Source organism: Artemia sp. Qi Xiang Cuo, chromosome 16 (genome assembly GCF_049724085.1).
Source record: "Artemia sp. Qi Xiang Cuo chromosome 16, ASM4972408v1, whole genome shotgun sequence".
NCBI lineage: Eukaryota > Metazoa > Arthropoda > Branchiopoda > Anostraca > Artemiidae > Artemia > Artemia sp. Qi Xiang Cuo.
Window position 1 is genome coordinate 54,445,560 of NC_142809.1, and position 21,930 is coordinate 54,467,489.

General features: G+C 36.7%; 1 protein-coding gene across 2 annotated transcripts in view; it reads left to right on the forward strand.

Moving 5' to 3' along the window:
- The first annotated feature begins 313 nt into the window (after window positions 1-313).
- LOC148943105 (NAD(P)H oxidoreductase RTN4IP1, mitochondrial-like) overlaps window positions 314-21,930 on the forward strand; it is a 75,188-nt gene continuing 53,571 nt past the window's right edge. For both annotated transcript variants that reach the window (XM_089102480.1, XM_089102479.1), the window contains exons 1-3: window positions 314-357; window positions 11,416-11,486; window positions 16,311-16,542. In XM_089102480.1, coding sequence (XP_088958606.1) covers window positions 11,424-11,486; window positions 16,311-16,542 — 295 coding nt within the window. In that variant the 5' untranslated portion in view covers window positions 314-357; window positions 11,416-11,423. The remainder of the gene's footprint in view (window positions 358-11,415; window positions 11,487-16,310; window positions 16,543-21,930) is intronic.

The window sequence follows — 21,930 nt, forward strand, 5'->3', positions numbered from 1 at the left end:
TAAACTGCTGCAAATTTGCGAAATTAGAAAAATACAAGGAATCTTAATCTATGTGACTGAAAGGCCAGAAGTGAAGCCCCATCCATATACACCCTTCCCCAAGCCCCGTTTGTGAATTTTTCTCATTTATCCTAATTAATAAATTTAATTTATGTCAAGAAGTAAACTACAGAAAGGATCTGTGCGGTCATTTTGTTGATGATGAATTTGCGTAATTCAAAGGGAACTTCACTAATTTTTTCACTTCCTATTTGTAGTTTTTTTTTTCAATTTGGTGCTTGTCTAATTTTGGGCAAATAATTTCAAATTATCTGATTGCCGTTTTTGGGGAACCTTAATCACCATGATTTAAAGGAGGTAAATGCAATAGATAAAGGCTTCTTGGAAAGGTTTTTTCCAGTCTATTTATTTGAATAATTTTTTGGGGATCAAATTAGGCCAGAAGAAGATAATTAAAAGCTTATAGGCTAAGCCTACTTTACTTGCTTAAGAAACTTAAAAAAAATCCATGGATATGAATATTAACTTTGATGCCAGGGTAAAAATGGAATTTATAGGTATCTGCAATCTCAGAAATTTGCTGAGCTAGGTGAACTAAACTTTTGAAAAAAAAGTTTGAGCCCAAATTAGGGTAAATATATACCAAATCATATTATTGAGTTAGGAATAAAGTGAATATACACCATTTGATGCCTTTTTTTATGCTTATTATGAATATAATAATCATTTCGGTAAAATTCTACTTTAGCTACTTTTGACTATCTTGGAAAGGGGTTAGGTTAAGAAAATGAAACTTTCAGGGATGGGTCTACACCCAAAAGTATGTCCTAGGAAGATATTCTGAAGTACCCACCTCCACTCCATCTCCCCCTAGAGGGTCCAGGTCTTTGATGACCTTTAAAAATATATCAGTTATATAAGTGAAACCTTGCAAAATAGATCTTCTGCTTAAATAAAGTACAACAAAATGGTTTTCAGCTTCACAACTTTGCTCAGTTCCAATTTATAAGGTTTTAAATATATGCAAATACATTTCCTAAATTTTGAAAATAAACTATTTATATGTCTTAAAATTCTGCTCAAATAACTGAAATTGCATTTTCAGAACTAAAGGCAGAGAAAAAGAAACTGATAACTGAAAATTAAGGTAAAATGTTGTTTTGTCAAAATTTCAATGGGTATAGACCTGTCATGTAGGTAAATTTCAGGACCCTCTATAGGGGGAAGGAGTGGAGATAGGTACTTCAAAATACCTTCCCGGGACATACTTTAGCTTGTAGACCCATCCCTGAAAGTTTCATTGTCCTAACCTAACCCCTTTCCAAGATAGCCAAAAGTAGCTAAAGTAGAATTTTACCATCATTTTTATCAGAAATGAATTTCAGCCCCCCCCCCTATTTATTAATACCAAGATACAGTAAGCTTTAACAAGCTTGTCACACAAAACAATTATAAAAAAGTCTATAACAATGTCAATGACATAACAAAAACATACAGTAACTGAAAACATTGGAAACAATATTACTGAAAGATACAATAGCATACCAGCTTAACTGAAACATATCTGTTAATAATTGAAACCCACCAAAAAGTAAGCCTACAAAATAACTGAAAACACACTGTCACAAATCAGCTAATACAAAAGTATAAATATTCTCAAAATGGATTCTGATAGGCCTAGGACCCAGTATAGATAGAGGCTAAACTACTTTTGAAAGACTTGACCATGGTACTTGCAACTATTTCTGATGGAAGTGAATTCCAAGTCTTCCACACTCTGCTATACAAAGAGTTTTGGCCTAATCTTTCCTGTGAACATGGTGGGTAAATTTTGTGTTGGTGTTGACAGGTACTACTGTAGGCTATTCTGTAAAAGTGAAAAAGTAAGTTGGGGTGATATTATCAATATTCCTAACAATGCAGAATGTATTTATTAGGTCAGCTCTATCACATCTAACTGTAGTCTTTGCATTCTCTGGTGGTAAGGTAGATGACTCAGGTAAGGTATGAGTTTGGTGGCCCTATGTTGCACTCTCTCAACCCTCTCTCTATCTCTATTATTAAGGGGATACCATACTGATGAGCAATACTCAAGTACTGGACATACAGTGGATACATAAAGTGAATGAAGATTAAACTTAGAAAAAGTACACCTAGACGTAATCATTGGTAATTTGCCTTATGGGTGATACATGTTTATTAAATTTGAGACTTGAATCAAAACAAATCCCAAGGTCACAAACATATTCCGAACTTGAAATTAATTTACCAACAACAAAGTAATGGTAATGTAGAGGGAGTCTACACAAATAATGTATAGTGTCGCACATGGTTTCATTAATGAACATAGAGTTCCCAGCACACCTATGTCCCGAAGCACCCGAATCTTCTTGAAGTAAAGATATTTTATGTTCACTCATAACAGGCCTGTAGATTCTTATTTCATCTGTAAACATTTTTATGGTCAAATTCCTAACAACGCCTGGCAAATCATTGATAAAAAGGCAGAAGAGTACTGGCCCAAGACAACTGCCTTGTGGAACTCCACTTATGACAGACATAGGTGATGACAAAGCATCACCTACTGCAACCTCTTGGGTTCTGTTTGTAAGATAATCTGTTATCCATGCTTTAGTTTATGGGCCTATACCATATAGTTGACATTTGTTTATCAGAAGTGGAATGGGAATTTTCTCAAATGCTTTGGAAAAGTCAATATAAATACAATCAAACAAAATACCTTTATCAGCCATCAATTGAAAATCAATTCAGGGTATATATTTCTACATTAGGGGGGGGGGGTGGGGGTAAAGTTTAAACTTACCTTCCATTTACATCAGAAACAAAATTTGCCCCCACCCCCCTAATGTAGAAATATATACCCTGAATTGGCGTAGGCCTATATAGGGGGGGGGGGGGGCTGAAATTCATTTCTGATAGAAATGATTATTATATTTGTAATCAGCAAAAAGAAAGGCATCAAATGGTGTATTCACTTCATTCCTGACTCAATAATATGATTTGGTATATATTTACCCAAATTAGGTGGTCTGAAGTTTTGTTTGACTGTTCACCCATCCAGGGTACTGAGTCTTGATGAAAATAAGAGGTTGTTAAGTGTTTTTTCCAAATGTTCTAAATAAATTTTGAAGAGTATGTTAATTTTACCATTTGAACTAAAACCAGAGAAAAAGAAACTGATAGGCCTAACTGAAAATTGAGGTAAAGTGTTGTTTTGTCAAAATTTCAAAAAGTATAGACCTGTCAAGAAGGCAAATTTTTAAGACTTAGAAGTCAGAAGTGTGGTTAACATGGAAATTTGGCAATAGCCTAACTTCCCAGAGTAGCCTATGTTTTTGGCCTTGGATTCATTATGGAAAGTTTCCTACCCTAACCCCTTTCCAAGATAGCAAAAATTAGCTAAACTAGAATTTTTTCATTTGTTAGGTAGGCTAAACTAAAAGGCTAAAACCATAGTAAAGAGGTAAAGAATACAGCATCAGTCTTTACTAGTGTTGCTGATCTCTGTTTCATGATCCTTCAATCACAAAGTGTAATGTGGTGTTGGGGTCCAGCCATCCTGTGCTTTTGCACATCCTTCTTGTTTACCTTCCTCAGATTGCTCCAGGTACCCATTTATAGCTGTATTGACCATGGATGTAGGCAGCATATTGTCTAGGGGGGCTGCAGTCAATAGTGTGATGGAGCTTTAGCAACTGCTTTTTCCAAACTATCTGCCTTTTCAGCCATATCTAATGTAAATTTGAAGGTCTAGGGGGGGGGGGCAGCTGCCTCCCCCTCTCTACGCCCATGGTATTGACTCCAGCCAAGCTTATAGAGTCATGCCACTGAGCCCCATTCTAAATAACCAGCAACACCAAAAAGTAGAGTTACAGCTCTCAAGAAGGAAGTACAATAAAACAAAATGAGTTGCATTATATAACTAGCCTACTAATTTCATGCTTCTTTTTATATATATTAAAATTTTTTTTTTTGACAATTCACCCCTTCCCTGTAATGCTACCAGATATAGCCATGGACTATATGAATTTACAAAAGTTGTTGCTTTTTAATATGCAGCAAGTCCTAGTTAATTATATAAACATCCTTTTTGTGATCTTCATTCATGTTTCTAAATAATTTTTTTCATAATATGATTTTATTTGATTTTGTACAAAGCTATCAGATTTGAAAGAATGACACCAGAGGTGCCCATAAGAGAGGGCACCAGCCCCCCCTGTCCAAATGATGCTGCCTTATATGTATTTTTTTTAGATTTCTATTATACAACTAGACCTGGTGCCATGCCAATAAGGGAAGGTTGGTGGTGGTGGGGACAAAAAATAGCAGCAGTGCACTGCTGGCACAATCATTGTTGACCACAAAAATTTTGTTTTGATCAGTCTCTCAAATCTCAGCTTTAATTTACATCAAATTTTGGCTTATTCACAAGTTAGAAACTTTGTGAGCTGCTGCCTGGATACTGGTCTTCTTCGTTATTCATCAAGAGAGGTAGAAATCTGGAAAAAACGAAATGGCTGTAGCATTTCAGAACCCTTGCATAATAGTTGAAATATCTAACAACTATGTATTCCTAACAGAATTAGTTATCAAAATTGATAGTATTTTTTTTTATCGAGCAACCGTCACCATCGAGAAAAACTGTGGCCATTTACATCACAGCTGGATTGGTAGGAAAATCTATCCCCTTAGCTTTCATACTATCAAAAATCCAGAAGGGATTTGGAAGGTATATCCACTTTCAATCTAGATGGTTTTGATATTGAAGGTCTGTGTTCTTAAATACAGACAAACCAAATGTTTTTTAGCCCATGGAGCTGGTGGCAAATTGCCAAGCTCACTAGAGGTTCTAACCCCAGCCTCATCCTTACCTGCACTGCCATCCTATCACCCAATGCTTTCAGTAAGCCCTGTGATTTTGCAACCACTATGAAATAGGATAGTCACAGCTGAACAAGTTCAACCACATCTCACCACCACCAAGAAAACAAAATGCTTCAAGGAAGAAAGGAGGGCAGAACAAAAGTGCTCACTGATACATCAGTGAAAGCCAAGATTGGAGCTGCCTTTGCTACAATGAAGGCAAAGAAGAGGTAGAAAAGAAGAAATTGAAGCAAGAAAAACAAAGAAGCAGGCTGTGAAGAGGTTTGGTGAGAAGACAGCACTGAGAGTCAAAATGAAACTGGAAAGGTTCAAAGAGTGACTGTTGATGGCAACTCAGACAGTTCTCTTGGGCAAGCTAGTGAAAAGGAATGTCAACTTATTTTTGATTTGGGTTGCAGTTGGCAACTTTGTAAAATTCATCTATGAGGGCCATCTATGGGTGTCCATAAGGGAGGGCAGAGGAGGGCACCAGCCCCCCCCCTGGCCAAATGATGCTGCCTTATATATATATATATATATATATATATATATATATATATATATATATATATATATATATATATATATATATATATATATTTTGAGATTTCTATTATACAACTAGACCTGGCGCCATGCCAATAAGGGAAGGTTAGTGGTGGAGGGGGAGGGGGGCAAAAATAGCAGCAGTGCACTGCTGGCACAATCATTGTTGACCACAAAAATTTTTGTTTTGATCTGTTTCTCAAATCTCAGATTAAATTTACATCAGATTTTGGCTTATTCACAAGTTAGAAACTTTGTGAGTTGCTGCCTGGATACTGGTCTTCTTTGTTGTTCATCAAGAGAAGTAGAAATCTGGTAGAAACAAAATGGCTGTGGCATTTCAGAACTCTTGCATAATAGTTTGAAATATCTAACAGCTATGTATTCCTAACAAAGCTAATAATCAAAATTAGTAGTATTTTTTTTCGTCGAACAACCGTCACCCTCGAGAAGAACTGTCACCATTTTCATCACAGCTGGATTAGTAGGAACATCTTTCCCCTTAGTTTTCAAACCATCAAACTCCAGAAGTGAATTGGAAAGTTCGTCCCCTTTCAATCTAGATGGTTTTGACATTGAACGTCTGTGTTCTTAAATACAGACCAACCAAATGTTTTTTAGCCCATGGAGCTGGTGGCAAATTACCAAGCTCACTAGAGGTTCTAACCCCAGCCTCATCCTTACCTGCACTGTCATCCTCTCACCCAATGCTTTCAGTAAGCCCTGTGATTTTGCAGCCACTATGAAATAGGATAGTCACACCTGAGCATGTACAATCACATCCCAGCACTACCAAAATAACAAAATGCTTCAAGGAAGAAAGGAGGGCAGAACAAAACTGCTCACTGATACATCAGTGAAAGCCAAGATTGGAGCTGCCTTTGCTACAATAAAGGCAAAGAAGAGGTGGACAAGAAGAAATTGAAGCAAGAAAAGAAAGAAGCAGGCTGTGAAGAGATTTGGTGAGAAGACAGCACTGAGAGTGAAAATGAACCTGGAAAGGTTCAGAGAGTGACTGTTGATGGCAACTCAGACAGTTCTCTTGGGCAAGATAGTGAAAAGGAATGTCAACTTATTTTTGATTCAGGTTGCAGTTGGCGACTTTGTAAAATCCATCTATGAGGGCGATTAGGGAGAAGGTAGAACCTACTCAGAGGTCAGATGTTTGAAAGTGGCTAGTACAGCCAGATCATATCTACTACACAAAAGAGAATTTAGAAAAGAAAAACAGTACTTGGGCAGTGTGTGATTTTGGACAAATGTTTTGACTAAAATGTATCTTCCCTAAACAAGGACAGCAGGTTCTTAATCTTGGACCTGATGCATACAGTTGGGACTGGCTGACTACAATCTTATAGCCAAGTCTATTTAAATCTGACTACTTTTTCACAACGGATGTTAGTGATTGAATCTGTCCATGATTGAGATACTTCAATTTTAAGATCCTTAGTTTAAGATTGGACAGTAGCCTATTTTCCAAGATAAGAGGTAAGCTTAAAATTTGCAACTACAATTAGGTCTCTACTATTAACTGTCTATGCATTTAAAATACTTACCATTGCATATGGATGAAATATTCAAACTAATGAAATACTTATTAAGAAAATTTGAACAGATTTAGTGAAGAAAAATTAATTTTCCAGGTGGTATAATAGATATAACTATTGACTTGGTGATTAGAGAGACTTGCATTTGTAGTTTTTTTCCCATTCATTTCTTTTGATGTATTAAATAGATCCCCAGTCAAGAAACATTGATTCTTTGCTATACCAAGGTGTCTTGAAATAGAGGCATCCTTAAATCCCAAGTTCCTATATGGAATTTAATCTGATGTCTCTTCAAAAGACAATTGTCTATTCAATGGATGTGCTACAAGAACTAATGCTGAATAAAAATTTACCCTGGAAGCACAAGGAATTCATGCAAATTATTTGTGTGCACATTTGTTTGTTTAATTTTGAAAACCGCACTTCATTTCTAAGTAGGAAACACAAAATCCTTAACCACATCAGAAAAGAAAAGCTCCAACATTGCAGTTGACACAATAAAGAATTGGCTAAAATTAATTCAAAGTCAGCAGAATGCCACCACCAGCTGAGGTGGTGGCAGCGTTATGACACTTTGGGGGTAGTTGACCAGGCCTCTTGTTGGCAGCATTCAAGAATAAGGTGTTCAAGCCCCCTGGGAGCACAAGGAATTCATGCAAATAATTTGTGTGCACACTTGTTAGTTTAATTTTGAAAACCACACTTGATTTCTAAGTAGTAAAATCAAAATCCTTAACCACATGAGAAAAGAAAAGCTCCAACATTTCAGTTGATGCAATAAAGAATTGGCTCAAAATAATTCAAAGTCAGTGGAATGCCACCAGCAGCTGAGGTGGTGGCGTCGTTATGACACTTAGGCGGCAGTTGACCAGCTTCTAATTGGTGGCGTTCAAGAATAAGGCTTTTGGCGTTTAAGTCCCCCTGGGAGCACAATGAATTCTTGCAAATTATTTGTGTGGCACACTTGTTTGTTTAATTTTGAAAACCACACTTGATTTCTAAGTAGGAAAATCGAAATCTGTAACCACACGAGAAAAAAAAAGGTCCAGCATAGTGTAGACACAATAAACAATTGGCTCAAATTAATTGGACGGCGCTGCCGCCAGCCTGGCGGCGGCGGCGTCACGTCCCTTTGGTGACAGTTGACTGGGCCTCTCGTCGGCGGCAATCGATGCAAGCGCTGGCGCGGAGCCGGGGTGGATATCCAACATTAGAAGTGCTGATTAGACCAGGTAAGCCCCCTCCTCTAAAATTCAGCTTATGGGCACCCATGAATGACACTCCTTGTTGAAAGATTTACAATATATTTTTACAGATGTTTCAAAACCAGTGTTTTTTTGTGGGCTGACAAAGAATTTCACAGAGTTACTAAACATAGCAATCCCATGTTATGAATAGCATGATTTTTCAAATCTGATAGCTGTATTTTTTTTTTATAAGATCAAATAGAATTATGTTATCAAAAAAATTACCCAAAAACATTGATGAAGATAAAAAGAAAGATGAAGTAGGATTAATTAAGACTTGCAGCATATTATAAAATAAGACTTTCATTACTTTTAATCTATATTTTTGTATATGGCCTAGAGCTATATCTGAGACTATCAGGGTTGGATAAAACCCAACTTTAGAGGGAGAGTTGTCATAAACCCAACTTTAAACATAGAAAAGAGTATGGAGCTAGAAATCTAAAACTGCTACACTTTTGTCTTATAGAGTTTTCTTCTGGAGATCCTTGACTCTATTATGTTACACTGCAGTCTTTCAAAATTTAATAATTACTACTATCTCACTTGAATCCCAGCCCTCTCCTCCTTTGGGAAAGATACCCAGTATTTGAACAGCTAATCAACAGTTAAGTCACTATAAAATTGCTATTAGGGTATGCCACCTAGAAAGTGGATTTTTTTGTAATCGGATTCATCTAAATTGCCTTAATAAGTATGAGATTAGCATGTACAATGCCAAAACAAGAAACTGAACCTATAATCATACTTCTCAATACAAACTTATAGAAAACACATATCTTTATTACTGAAAAATCTTTCAATAAGACTGAAATCAATTTTAGGGTTGTTAAAAGCCCTTTAACTACAGCACAGTTTAACATAAAGAGCTTCAAGTTAATAGACTCTGTAAAATTCTAGATAAGGAGCTATTTTCTAATGAGATTGAGACGTTAATGAGTGAATAAGGGCTTATTAATGAGCCCAAATCCTAAATTCCAACCTGGGTAATTTAGGTGTTTTCAATCTTTTACTTCTGCTCCTTCCCTACTTTTCAGGCTTAGAAGAAAAGAAAAGTTAGGTGCTTACTTTGACTACAATATTTTTTCTTAATTTTCATTTGAGTATAATTCTCTTTGATTGTAGGTTATATACAACCCTTTTCATGTAGACACTTGCCACTGGCCTCCTCTGGCCTAAGGGAAATCCTTGTTAGGCAGCCTTATTTTATCATTTTTAATAGGCCTACAAGCTAAGATGGAATTTTACTGTGTTCATTTGCAGGAGTGCCCTGAGGCTCATTTTATGGGGGGGGGGGGGCGATCTTAGTAAATTTTACCGAATCACTACCTGATTCATGCCGAATTTTCTGACGAAATCAAGAATTTTCCTAAATTTCGGCCAATTTTGCAAAATTTCTACCGAAATTTACGCCTTCGGTGAAAATTTTACCGAATGCCAAAATTGTTGGGGGGACGTCGCGCCCCCCCCCCCCCCTCGCGGGACGCCCCTGTTCATTTGCAACATTTTACATTTTTAGTTTGCTATTTCTCTCTGCTTGGCCACATAATGCAATCATTTTGCTTTTTCTTTATGTATGAGAAATAAATTATAGATAATGGAACAAAACTTACTTTTGACATTGACTAGCATTTGCATATGAAGTATATTGGGCACACCTACATACCAAAGAGTAAAGTGTGTACCTGCAGGCGAAAGGAACCAGAAGGATCTAGAATCTGCATGGTCATTGTGGGCTATTGTTAGGAGTACCTGTGCTAAAACCACCTGTTTATCTTGCCCCCATTTAGAAAGTTTCATTGATATTATAAATCAAACTGGAATAAAGGCACCAATGATTCAATTGTGCAATTGTGGAACCACTGTCAAAATGTTCTTTCAAAATGGGATAACCTTGCTTAGTTGTGACTTGGAACACCATCTCAGGAAGCCATTGTTATATTATGACAATGCAAAATGTGGAACCTATATCCAATACACCCAGATAAGAAAAGAATGTTCAATTCAATCAGTTTCTTGTTTTTAACACAAAATTAGCTCCTGACAATTTTTTAGCTATGTAATGTTCAAACTGTCATTACTTGGTCATTTTTACTTGGTCACCAATGCGTCAAGATGCACCTGATCTTCTCTAAAATATTGTCATATTAGCTTTTTCTTGATAAAGAAGTTTTGAAGTGGATTAAAATGACAGATTAACTTTGAAATGACCAAATGTTGACAACTTTTTCACTGTGAACAACAAATCTTTGCTGTACCATTAAAACTGAGAGGAAGTGGGCCATTCCAGATAGCGTTTGGAGATGCTATTCTTGAGGCATATATGCAACACTGAAAGAAAAAGAAAAAAGTCATGTGACCTAGGTCACACAATTACATTCCATATGATTATCCAAATTCTTTCCTATACTTGAGGCAATTTTTTCAGTTTTTTGCTTCCACTATCTGAATAGTGTCTTATACATTTACATATCAAACAAAGTTGAAGAGAAACGAAGAAATAAAGTAAAAAGGATAGGCATGTCGAATGCACCAGCATCCACCCACAAGCATTCCCCAAGTATTTCGACATGTGTCGAATTGGGTTCCGACTTACGTCGAAAACAGGTTATTTTTTTGTTCTGTCGAATTTGCTGGTGAAAACTCTCGAATTTAATATAATCGAAGTTTTGGACCCTTCTCTGATAAAACTTCAAACTTCTAATCAACCAGTTAGATTCTTGGATGTTTTCCCTACATATTGAAACCCTGTTTAAATCAAAAGTCTTTAAATTAAGCATTCCGGAATAGAAAAAGTGATTTGTTTTTCACAAAAACTGTCGAATCATCAGTGCCTTTACCCTATTCTGGTGAAACGAAATATCTTTTCTTAACCAGAAAAAAATTATATATTGTGCTCACATTGCTCTTTACTTAGGCAGTGGTATTCTGCTGCCTATGATATAGGACAATCTTCCCTGAAGGTTTAGACATTATAAACATGTAATCTTCAGTATAGAATGTAACGTAAACAACTGATACCAAATGTTTTAAGTTTTCCATAATTCTCTGTTTCAATTTTTTTTAGATTAGAATATTTTTTTTGAACAGAAATATAACTACAGTACAATATTAGAAAAAGCACATATGCCTAGTTGTATGATTGATAAGAAGTTATGTCTCTGTATGCAAGCTTTTCTTATATGCTCTAGATAAATGTATGTCAGTACAAGCAATGGAAGGAGTGAGAAACGCTATTGGAGATTCGGCCAAGGAGCTGCAGGTATTTTTGTCTTTTTTACTTTAAATTTCATCTCCCAAACAGGATTTTAGATTGTTTTTATATCCGTATTGTTTTACAAACAAATTTCAACTTTATTCTTACTTCTTAGGGCTTTAAAACAGTAATAAAAAAAAGGCTTACGTTAATAATATATATATATACATATATATATATATATATATATATATATATATATATATATATATATATATATATATATATATATATATATATATATATATATATATATATATATATATATATATATATATATATATATATATATATGTTTTCGAATCCCATAAGGTTTATTTGTGACTTCTGTGATAACTTTCTTGCAGATAGTACTGGGATTTTGAGAAGGCAAGCTAAGCTGGGCATGGTAAAGAGATAAGAGTGAAACTTATGCACTTTAATATTGGGAATTTATTACTGAATAAACGATATAATAACTTAATTATAATAATTTACAGTTAATAGGAATTCAACACTACTGATATTACTGATCGTGATGAACCTGGTCCAGTAGAACTTGGAATATTCAAAAGAAGCTTACTTTTAAATTGAAAAAAAAATCTGGATTTTATTTAAATTACCAAGGACAGTAAAAGTGTTTGAATTGATTTGGCGGAAACTTAAATAAGCCTATTTGACTTAAATTACGAAACTTATTTTTAATGAAAAAGATATCCGTATGCAGTTTTTTTTAGTAACAGGTGCCAAATAGCAAATACAAATGGGTGGAAAATCAGCAAAAATTAAGCTAAAAACACAGGGTACTAAACAGTTTAAAAAGGTGTTGCTTCCCTTTAAAGGTGTAGCTGTCTCTAGGGAAAACCTTGTTAAATTTTAACTAATTAGTTTTGTTTGTTTATTTTCATGGTTCAACATGGTGTTACTGCTACTACTACTAACAACTCACCACAGCACCAAGTCGATTAAGGCCAACACAGCTACGCATGCTCCTCCTCCATCCCAATCTATTCAAAGCCTTCCTCTTTACACCCTCCCAGGAAACTCCCGTTTCCTTTAAATCTTTCTTTGTGATATCATCACACCCCACCACAGACAATCTGTCATCTTTCATCCACAGAACATGCCCTAGCCATCTCAACTTTTCTCTCATTATAGCCCTAGAAAGCGGGATTAAACCACACTTTTCATACAGCCTACTGTTTGAAATACAGTCAGTAAGCCGGATATCCAGAACAATCCATAGGCACAACATGGTGACACAGACAAAATGTAGTACTGCCTCAAAAACTTCAAAATCTGGGAACAACTCCAAAAAAATCTGAGAAAATTGAGGTTTTTATGTATGATTAGACCTAATGGGATAAACATTTCCAGGGAGCAAAAATGTTTTAAATCTATTGCCCTTGGTAGTTTAGAGGTCTAAGTTAGTTTGAATTCAACTTAAAAATTTTGGAAGGTAGATGGAATATTTTGCTTTTAGAATATGTCTTGCTTATAAAATCATAAGTGGTAGGCGACCTTGCAGAACATTGACTATTTAAAAAATGTGCACAAATATACATTTTGGCAAGAATGATTCTTTTATTTTCTGCACAATGAAAGCAAAAGACAAGAAATGTAATATAACTGCTGATTTTAATTTTGTTACATTCTTGTAATGTACCTTAGACCTTAGGACCGTTTGCACCTCCTGAGGCACCCAAGGCATCAAGGAGGAGCCGTCAATTATACCTTAGGATTGCTGCTGCAGTGGTTTACTCCCATTCTGGTTGAAAGGAGGCGTGCAGGTTGCATCACATTTATCTACAGGCCAAGATAGGTTCCTTCTATGCTAACTCAATGGTTATGTTGAGTAATGTTGCTCCTTTTTTCAGCATCAGACTTGAGTTTCCTTTTTTATCAGATGCCTAAGTATTTGGCTTAGACTGTGTACTGGTGCAAAGTTAAAACTGAAGTAATATGTAAACGAGTGCCTTCATGTCAGTCACTTACTCTTGTTGTTTTTAATTAGATTTCTAATAATTCAAACCAAAAGCACTGCCAAGGTCCTGTGCTTGCAGCGTCTGAACCATTTTGAAGAGGAAGGGTATGTAGGCAAAAGACTTTTTTTAGCCCTTGTATAAACATGCACATAGTTTATGGAATTTTCTTTTATTCTCGCTTTTTTTTGGAGCAGGAAAGAGTCTTAACCTCACAAATATTTGCAGGGCCATTCAATAAAATTCGTAAAAGTTAGGTTTGGTCTTTTTTTGCTGAACTTCCTCTTTATATATCTATTTTGTGTTTGCTCATTTTGTTTAATTTATAGTTTTTACTATTTGCTTTGTTTTGACTGTTTTAGGTTTTATTTTCAATTTTCATGTTTTGATTTGTGTTGTGGTATGAAGCATTACAACATTTGTATTTTAAGTTCTTGATATGACATACCTACGCACACGGGGGCGGGGGGGGGGAGTCATATCATTTTGTGAAGTAGCTAGAGGGTGAAATTTCCTGAAATACGGTAAGTTATTTTAGTTATATTTTAAGGGAATTGTTTTACTTATATTTATCTTATATATTTTATTTTATATATCTTATATGTTTTATTTTATATATCTTATATATTCTACTAGTATCTATCTGAACAGGACAGCAGTCTTAGAGGAAAACCACGAATTTACGAATTCATCTATGTACACTAGTCTGAGTTTAGGGTAGAATTTGCCAGCTGCAAATCTAAACTAATGAAAAATGTAAATTCTGCCAGGGTAAAAAAAAATACTAAATATGTATTTTGAGACCAAATTTTCAATTTCTTCAGAGGGAGGTCATTACCCAATATTGCATGAGAAAAACCTCCAGTGATGTACAGGGGCGAAATTTGGGGGGGGGGGGAGGGGGGCATCTGCCCCCCAGTAATTTGGAGAAAAAAGTTTATTATATAGCCCATGCCCCTTTACTATCTGAATATGGACCTCTCTTGCCCTCCAATAAAATGCTGGAGCTAAGCCCCTGGTGATGTAATAGATAAATGATATTGGGGATGTCAAGTACAGATGGACTTTTCCTTCGTTGATTCCTGTTAGTATAGGTATTTTTTTCATTTGAAGTTCCACACAAATTTTTAAGATACTTTATTTCTAAAATACTAGATTTTCAGATACTATATGCTTTAAAAGCTTGGCAAGACCTTCTTGCCCACCTCTGATGTCCTGTTATTGGGGAGGGATGTGAGATTTTGGATAGGGAAGTGCGTGTTAACTAAAACTTGAAAAGAGCTAATCTCTCTTAGGCCACAATTATTCTAGAAGTAATTTTTTGGACATGTCTCTGCCAGGGTCGTTACTACCCAAAATCTTTGGAGGGGGGCGAGGAACTTTACCGACCGGTTGGTCATTTTTACTGACTGTTTTTTTTTTATCAATAATTAGCATAACGTGTGGAATACGATAAGTAACATAACTGCACGAGTCGATAAAACCGCTGCATTTTCCGATCGATATTATTATTATTATTATTATTTATTTTTGACCCACACTATACAAAGGTATAATACGTGGAGTAACACGAAGAAAAACACATAAAAATACAATACAAATAAAATCAGAAATCACAAGAAAAGCAGTTACAGAGTAACACATAAAATATAAAAGATACTAAAACAAAAGAGAAATAACATAAAAGGAGGGGGAAAAGAAGAAGAGAAAAAAACTCATAACTTGAAGAATCTAATAAAGCAGTAACATAGAGAAATATAGACGCAATTTGTCTTTATTGTTATCATTATTTGATTTTTACTCACTGTTTACAATGCTTAAAAATGTGGAGTAACCAAAGAGAGAAAAACAAACAAACAAAATAAGGAAAATAACTTACGACTGAACAAACCTGATAAGGTGGTGATGCGGAGGAAAATGGATACAAGCGGTATTTGAAAGCTTTCTGTGTAGTACTTCCAGTTTTACAGTAATATCAGGAACAAGAAATTTGTTCATGTGAACACGGTGTTTGTCCAAGGCGGAAGAAACAACAAAAATTTACAAAATCTGAAATAATTAACCCGGTCTCTTTTTAATTATTTTTTCTTAAGAAGGGGAAAAATTCCAGAAGCAAAAAGAATGGAATGGTCACAAATTTTGGTATATTCCATGTAACTATTTTCATGCTCTTTATTTAACCAAATGGAAAATTGTGGCGCTATCTGCAAAATCGCGGCAGGAGTCGGTAACACGCTGGGTTTACCGACCAAGTTTCGAGATTTCTGTAGATGACATGTCACTATTTTCGTGGTATTTATTTAACGGGAGAAAACTTTTTGGTGGAGTTGGAAAAATCGTGGCACTTTGCGCCACCGACTCTTTTTTTTACTGAGTGCCAAAAAAATGGAGGGGGGGTACCCCTGATACTTGACGGCCCTGGTCTCTGGAGGAGCTTCTCAGAATACCCACCCCCTTTGTAGACGTTTGTGTAAATAATATGAAGCGCTGAATTGACTTTCTTATGCATAGAATGAAAACCAATGTGACAGAGCATGGCTAGTGCTTAATAGAGCATATAACTTGGGATATCAGGAATCACTAATAAATAAATACATGTGCAACACTAAAGTTTACAATTAAGAAGACATCACAATAATATAAACTCTAACAAAATAAGGTGTGCACAACATTTACCTAACTATGGATTAGATAAGAGTGGCTGTTTCTGCAAAGCATATCCTATAGAAATTGCCTCAAGATGTAATTTTAAAGCATTTTATTCCCTCAATCTGTTCAAAAAATCTGCTGCTCCCTCATCTGAAGGTTCAGGCTTGTGTGGTCTTATTTATGTACTTTGACCATTAACTTTAAAGGTTTTGTTTTCTAGCTGCATTGGAATTCGTCATACTGGTGGAGAAGTCAACTCAATAATGGGACAGCTCACATCCGGGAAATGCGATGCCCTGATGTAGTTAAATATTTACATGCTGAAACATTGAAAGCTTTCCTTCGAGTTAAATCAAGAATTCGTGATGTGACATTTTCCTACATAGAACAGATTACTGGGGTTGACGTATCTGAATCAATTTCAAGAATTGATTTTTTACTTAGATCTAAGTGTAAGTATGTTTTGGTTTATGCTGCTACTCGAACCTGTGGCCAAGGTGATCAACTAGGACTTCAATGGACGCTGCAATAGGTCTATTGCAGGCACTACCCCTAAAGCCTCAACTGAAAATTCCACCTTCCAGATTGTACGATTTCCTATAAAAAGTTTGAGAATCGCAGCCTTTCTAGGCCACTTGCTATGGAGTGTTCTCCATGATCTATTTGTATGACGCCTGAAATGCTGTTGATTCTGAGGGTAATCGAGTATTTGCCCAGCTGGTTCCAGAAGACCTTGATACCCAAAACCATTCAGGTAGTCACATACTATTTCAAAAATAAATGAAAGAGTAAGGAAGGCTCGTATAGTACAAGGAGTTTTCAGTCAGTCCTGCAACATAGGCTATACTAACATGTTCTGTAAACTTACTGAATATTATATTGTGCACATAAGGCACGTAGGCAGGTTTTTGTTTCGAAGGGGGGGGGGCAAATCCTTCAAACCCATTATTCTGTGAGAAAAATAAAAAAACTATGGGAACAAATTGTGAGATTTCGGGGGGGGGGGCTGGCCCGGAGCCCCCCCCTGCGTACGTCCATGGTGCACATAGAAGTAGTGTTTAAGCAGCACTTTGGTATTTCATCAAAATGCATTCCCAAAAGGTGGTGCATGACCATCTTACAAGTTCAAAACATACGAAGAACTTTATAAAAGTTTTTGAACTTGATAAAAGGCATTAGCCTGCTCTAATGGTCTTTACCTTCTGGCACATTTGCAGATACGTTTTTACCTCATAGGAGGTACGGGACACTGTCCATTATTGGGACAAAACATCTTTCAGTACATCTTGCTTAAAGACTACAAGCATGATTTTACATATACCACTCCAAAATAAAGACATTGCATTTAACATATAAAAAAACGTCAAAATAGTTGAAAACTGTCCAAAATAGTCTAAAGTCTATGCCTCGGGGAATGGTCCAGTCCCCGGGGAAGGGGTTGTAAATTATGCAATGCGGCCAGTGTGTAGATATAGGAATGGGAAAGAGGGGTAATATTTGATTTTGGGTATGTCAGAAAAGGCTAAGGGTATTGAGGTGAAACTTCAGGGACTGTTTAGGGGGAAGGTTAACTAAATCAAAAGAGAATATGTGCATCCAGGTTATCAAAAGGGCATAATTTTATCACCATAGGAGCGGCTAATGATAAAAGTATATATTAGGATTGACTAATCGTATAAAGTTGAAACTTTAAAGGGGATGTTGTATTAAATCAGTAGATAATATGTACGTCCATCTGGTTAAAACGTTTTGTGCAATGGGTGAAATATCTTAGGAACAGTTGACGGTATTAAGTTAAAACTTTTAGATAAAATTAGGAAGACGTTGAACTCGGTCAAAAGGCAATATATGCATCCTGGCTTTCCAAAGGACGTATGCGCAATATCTCAGGGACGGCTAATGGTATTTACTTGAAGCTATTTGGGAACGTTAAGGGGTAACTTGTAATAAATTAAAAGAGACTAATTAGAACCAATAAATTAGAACCAATGTTTAAATTCTTAACCTGAAGACATGAAAACTGGAGAAATATTGACTATAATAACCAATAAAAAATTTTTGGCAATCAAAAACAAGCAGAAATTAATTGTAAAAAATCCCGCAGACAGGCAGAAAAGAAGTCCTATAATAATTTAAACTCACTTTTAAACTTAATTTAAACTCACTGAAATCATAGGCAGCGCGATAGCGCTGCCTAAGTAAAGAACGATATGGGCACAATGTATTTTTTTTTCTTTTTTCTCCATACCCGGGCACTTTGTATCAAAGGAGTTGTCGTAGAAACTTCGAAAAGGGCTCATTCGATTGGAAATTGGGGTGGCTAGTGCCCTTTTTAACAGTCGAAAGTGATTGGAGGGCAACTAGCCACCCGACACCCCCACCCCACGCTCATCATTCCCCCAAACACATCCAATCAAAATTTTGAGATAGCCATTTTGTTAAGCGTAGTTGATTTCCAGATAGAAAATATGTTTTTGAGAAGGACACTACCCTACAACTCCCAGGGTAAAGGTTTAAAGCTATGCCCTGAGGGTATATAAGGTTTATATACACTGCGTTGTATTAGAAACTTCAAAAAAGGCTCACTCGATTGGAAAAACGAGGCGGTACTACCCTTTTTAATAGTCGAAAGTGATTGGAGGGCAACTAGCCCAGATAGAAAATATGTTTTTGAGGAGGACACACCCCCACAACCCTAGGGGCAAGGGTTTTAAGTTATACCCTGAGGGCATATAAGAACGATGTTGGCACAATGTATTATTCATTATTTATTTTCCTTTAGAGCAGGGCACTTCAATATCGAAGAGGTTGCCGTAGAAACTTCGAAAAGGGCTCATTCAATGGGAAATTGGAGTGGCTTGTGCCCTTTTTAATAGTCCAAAGTGATTGGAAGGCAACTAACATCCCTTTCATGCCCACCAGTTCCGGAAATACATCCAATCAAAATTTTGAGATAGCCATTTTGTTCAGCGTAGTTGATTTCCAGATAGTAATTATGATTTTGAAAAGGACACTCCCCCAAAGCCTTCAGGGCAAGGGTTGTAAGTTATGCCCTGGGGGCATATAAGGTTTTTTATTGAAGGCACTGTCGTAGAAACTTCAAAAAAGGCTCATTCGACTGGAAATCCAAAGGGCTCGTGCCCCTTTTAATAGTCGAAAATGATTGGAGGGCAACTAGCCCCCCCCCCCCACGCCCATCATTCCCCCAAACACATCCAATCAAAATTTTGAGATAGCCATTTTATTCAACGTAGTTTTAAGTTCTGTAAATTAAGTCTTTGAGTAGGACACTCCCCTCACAGCCCTCAGAAAAAGAGTTCTAAGTTGTGCCCTGGGGGCATAAAAAAGGGCTCATTCGATTAAAAATTGAAATGGCTAGTGCCCTTTTTAATAGTCGAAAGTAATTGGAAGGCAACTAGAACCCCTTCCACGCCCACCATTTCCCCAAACACATCCCATCAAAATTTTGAGATAGCCATTTTGTTCCACGAAGTTAAAGTTCAGGAAATTATATCTTTGAGCAGGACACTCCCCCCACAGTCTTCAGGTCAAGGGTTATAAGTTATGCCCTGGGGGCATATAGTTTTTTTTTGAAATCTTTGTCGTTGAAACTTGAAAAAGGGCTCATTCGATTGGAAATTCAAAGGTCTAGTGCCCCTTTTTAACAGTCGAAAGTGATTTGAGGGCAACTAGCCCCCCCTTTCTCGCCCACTTGTTCCCCAAACACAACCAATCAAAATTTTTAGATAGCCATTTCGTTCAGTGTTGTGGATTTCCAGATAGAAATTATATTTTTGAGGAGGACACTCCCCCACAGCCCTCAGGGCAAGGGTTGTAAGTTATACCCTGAGGGTATATGAGGTTTTTATAGAACGCGTCGTAGTAGAAACTTCAAAAAGGGCTCATTCGATTGGAAATTGAAATAGCTAGTGCCTTTTTTAATAGTCGAAAGTGATTGGAAGTCAACTAAAACCCCTTGCACGTCCATAATTTTCGCAAACATATCCAATCAAAATTTTTCGATAGCCATTTGTTCCACGCAGTTTAATGTTCAGGAAATTATACCTTTGAACAGGACACTCCCCCCACAGTCTTCAGGGCAAGGGTTATAAGTTATGCCCTGGGGGCATATGCGGTTTTTATTTAAATCTTTATCGTAGAAATTTGAAAAAAGGCTCTTTCGATTGGAAATTCAAAGGGCTAGTGCCCTTTTTAGTTGTCGAAAGTGATTTGAGGGCAACCAACCCCCTCTCTCGCCCACCTTTTCTCCAAACAGATCCAATAAAATTTTTTAGATAGCCATTTTATTCAGCGTAGTTGTAAGTTTTGGAAATTAGGTCTTTAAGGATGACAACCCATCCCCCCACAACCCTCATGGCAAGGGTTATAAGTTATGCCCTAGGAGCTTGTAAGGTTTTTTATAGAAAGCGATGTTGTAAAAACATCAAAAAGGGCTCATTAAGTGAAAATTAAAAGGGCTAGTGCCCTTTTAATAGTCAAATGTGATTGAAGGGCAACTAACCCCTCTCTCACGCCCACCATTTCCCCAAACACATCCAATCAAAATTTTGAGATATCAATTTTGTTCAACTTAGTCGAAAGTTCTGGAAATTAGGTCTTTTAGGATGATAACCCCATCAAAGCCCTCAGTGCAAGGTTGGCAAGTTATGCCCTGGGGGCATATTAGGTTTACATAGAACGTTGTTGCAGAAATTTCATAAAGGGCTAATTTGTTTAGGAATTGAAATTGCCCTTTTTAATAGTCGAAAATGAGTGGAGAGTAATTAACCCCCCCCCCTCACGCTCACCATTTCCCCAAACCCATTCAATCGAAGTTTAGAGATAGCCATTTTGTTCAACGTAGTTGAAAGTTCTATAAATTATGCATTTATGGATGACAAACCCCCCCAGAGCCCCCCGGGCGAAGGGTGTAAGTCATGCCCAGGGGGCAATCAAGGAGTGAACCCATATAGTAGTAGTAAAAACTTCAGAATAGGCTGATTCAATTGCAAATCTAGATGGATCTGGATCTTGTTTATAGTTAACAGTGACTTGAGGGTAACTAACCCTCCCTCTCCGCCCACCATTCCCCCAAACACATCCAATCAAAATTTTCAGAGAGCCATTTTGTTCAACGTAGTAGAAGGTTCTGGAAATTGGGTTTTTAGGATGATAACCCCATCAGAGCCCTCAGTGCAAGGGTTGTAAGTTATGCCCTGGGAGCATATAAGGTTTATATAGAAAGTTGTTGTAGAAATTTTAGGTCTTTGAGGATGACACCCCCCCCCCCCCCAGCCTTCAGGGCGAGGGTTGTAAGTTATCCCCCGGGGGCATTTAAGGTTTTTATTGAAAGCGTTGCCATAGACACTTCAAAAGGGATCATTTGATTGGAAATTAAAGGGCTAGTGCCTTTTTTAATAGTTAAAAGTGGTCGGAGAAAGACCACCGCCCCTCCCACGCTAACCATTTTCCCAAGCACATCCAATCGAAATTTTGAGTTAGCCATTTTGTGTAACGTAGTTGAAATTTCTGGATATCAGGTCTTAGGGGATGACAACCACCCTCACAGCCCTTAGGGTAAGGGTTGCAATTTATGCCCTGGGGATATATAAGGTGTTTATAAGAAGTTTTGTCGTAGAAACTCAAAAAGGGCTCATTCGATCGGAAATCGAAAGACCTAGTGCCCTTTTTAATAGGCGAAAGTGATTGGAAGACTTGACGGTTTTATAGTAAAGATGGATGTGGGTATAATATATTAGTTTTTTGTTGTTGTTGTTGTTTAGACCAGGGCACTTTGTATCGAAGGAGTTGTCGTAGGAACTTTGAAAAGGGCTCATTTG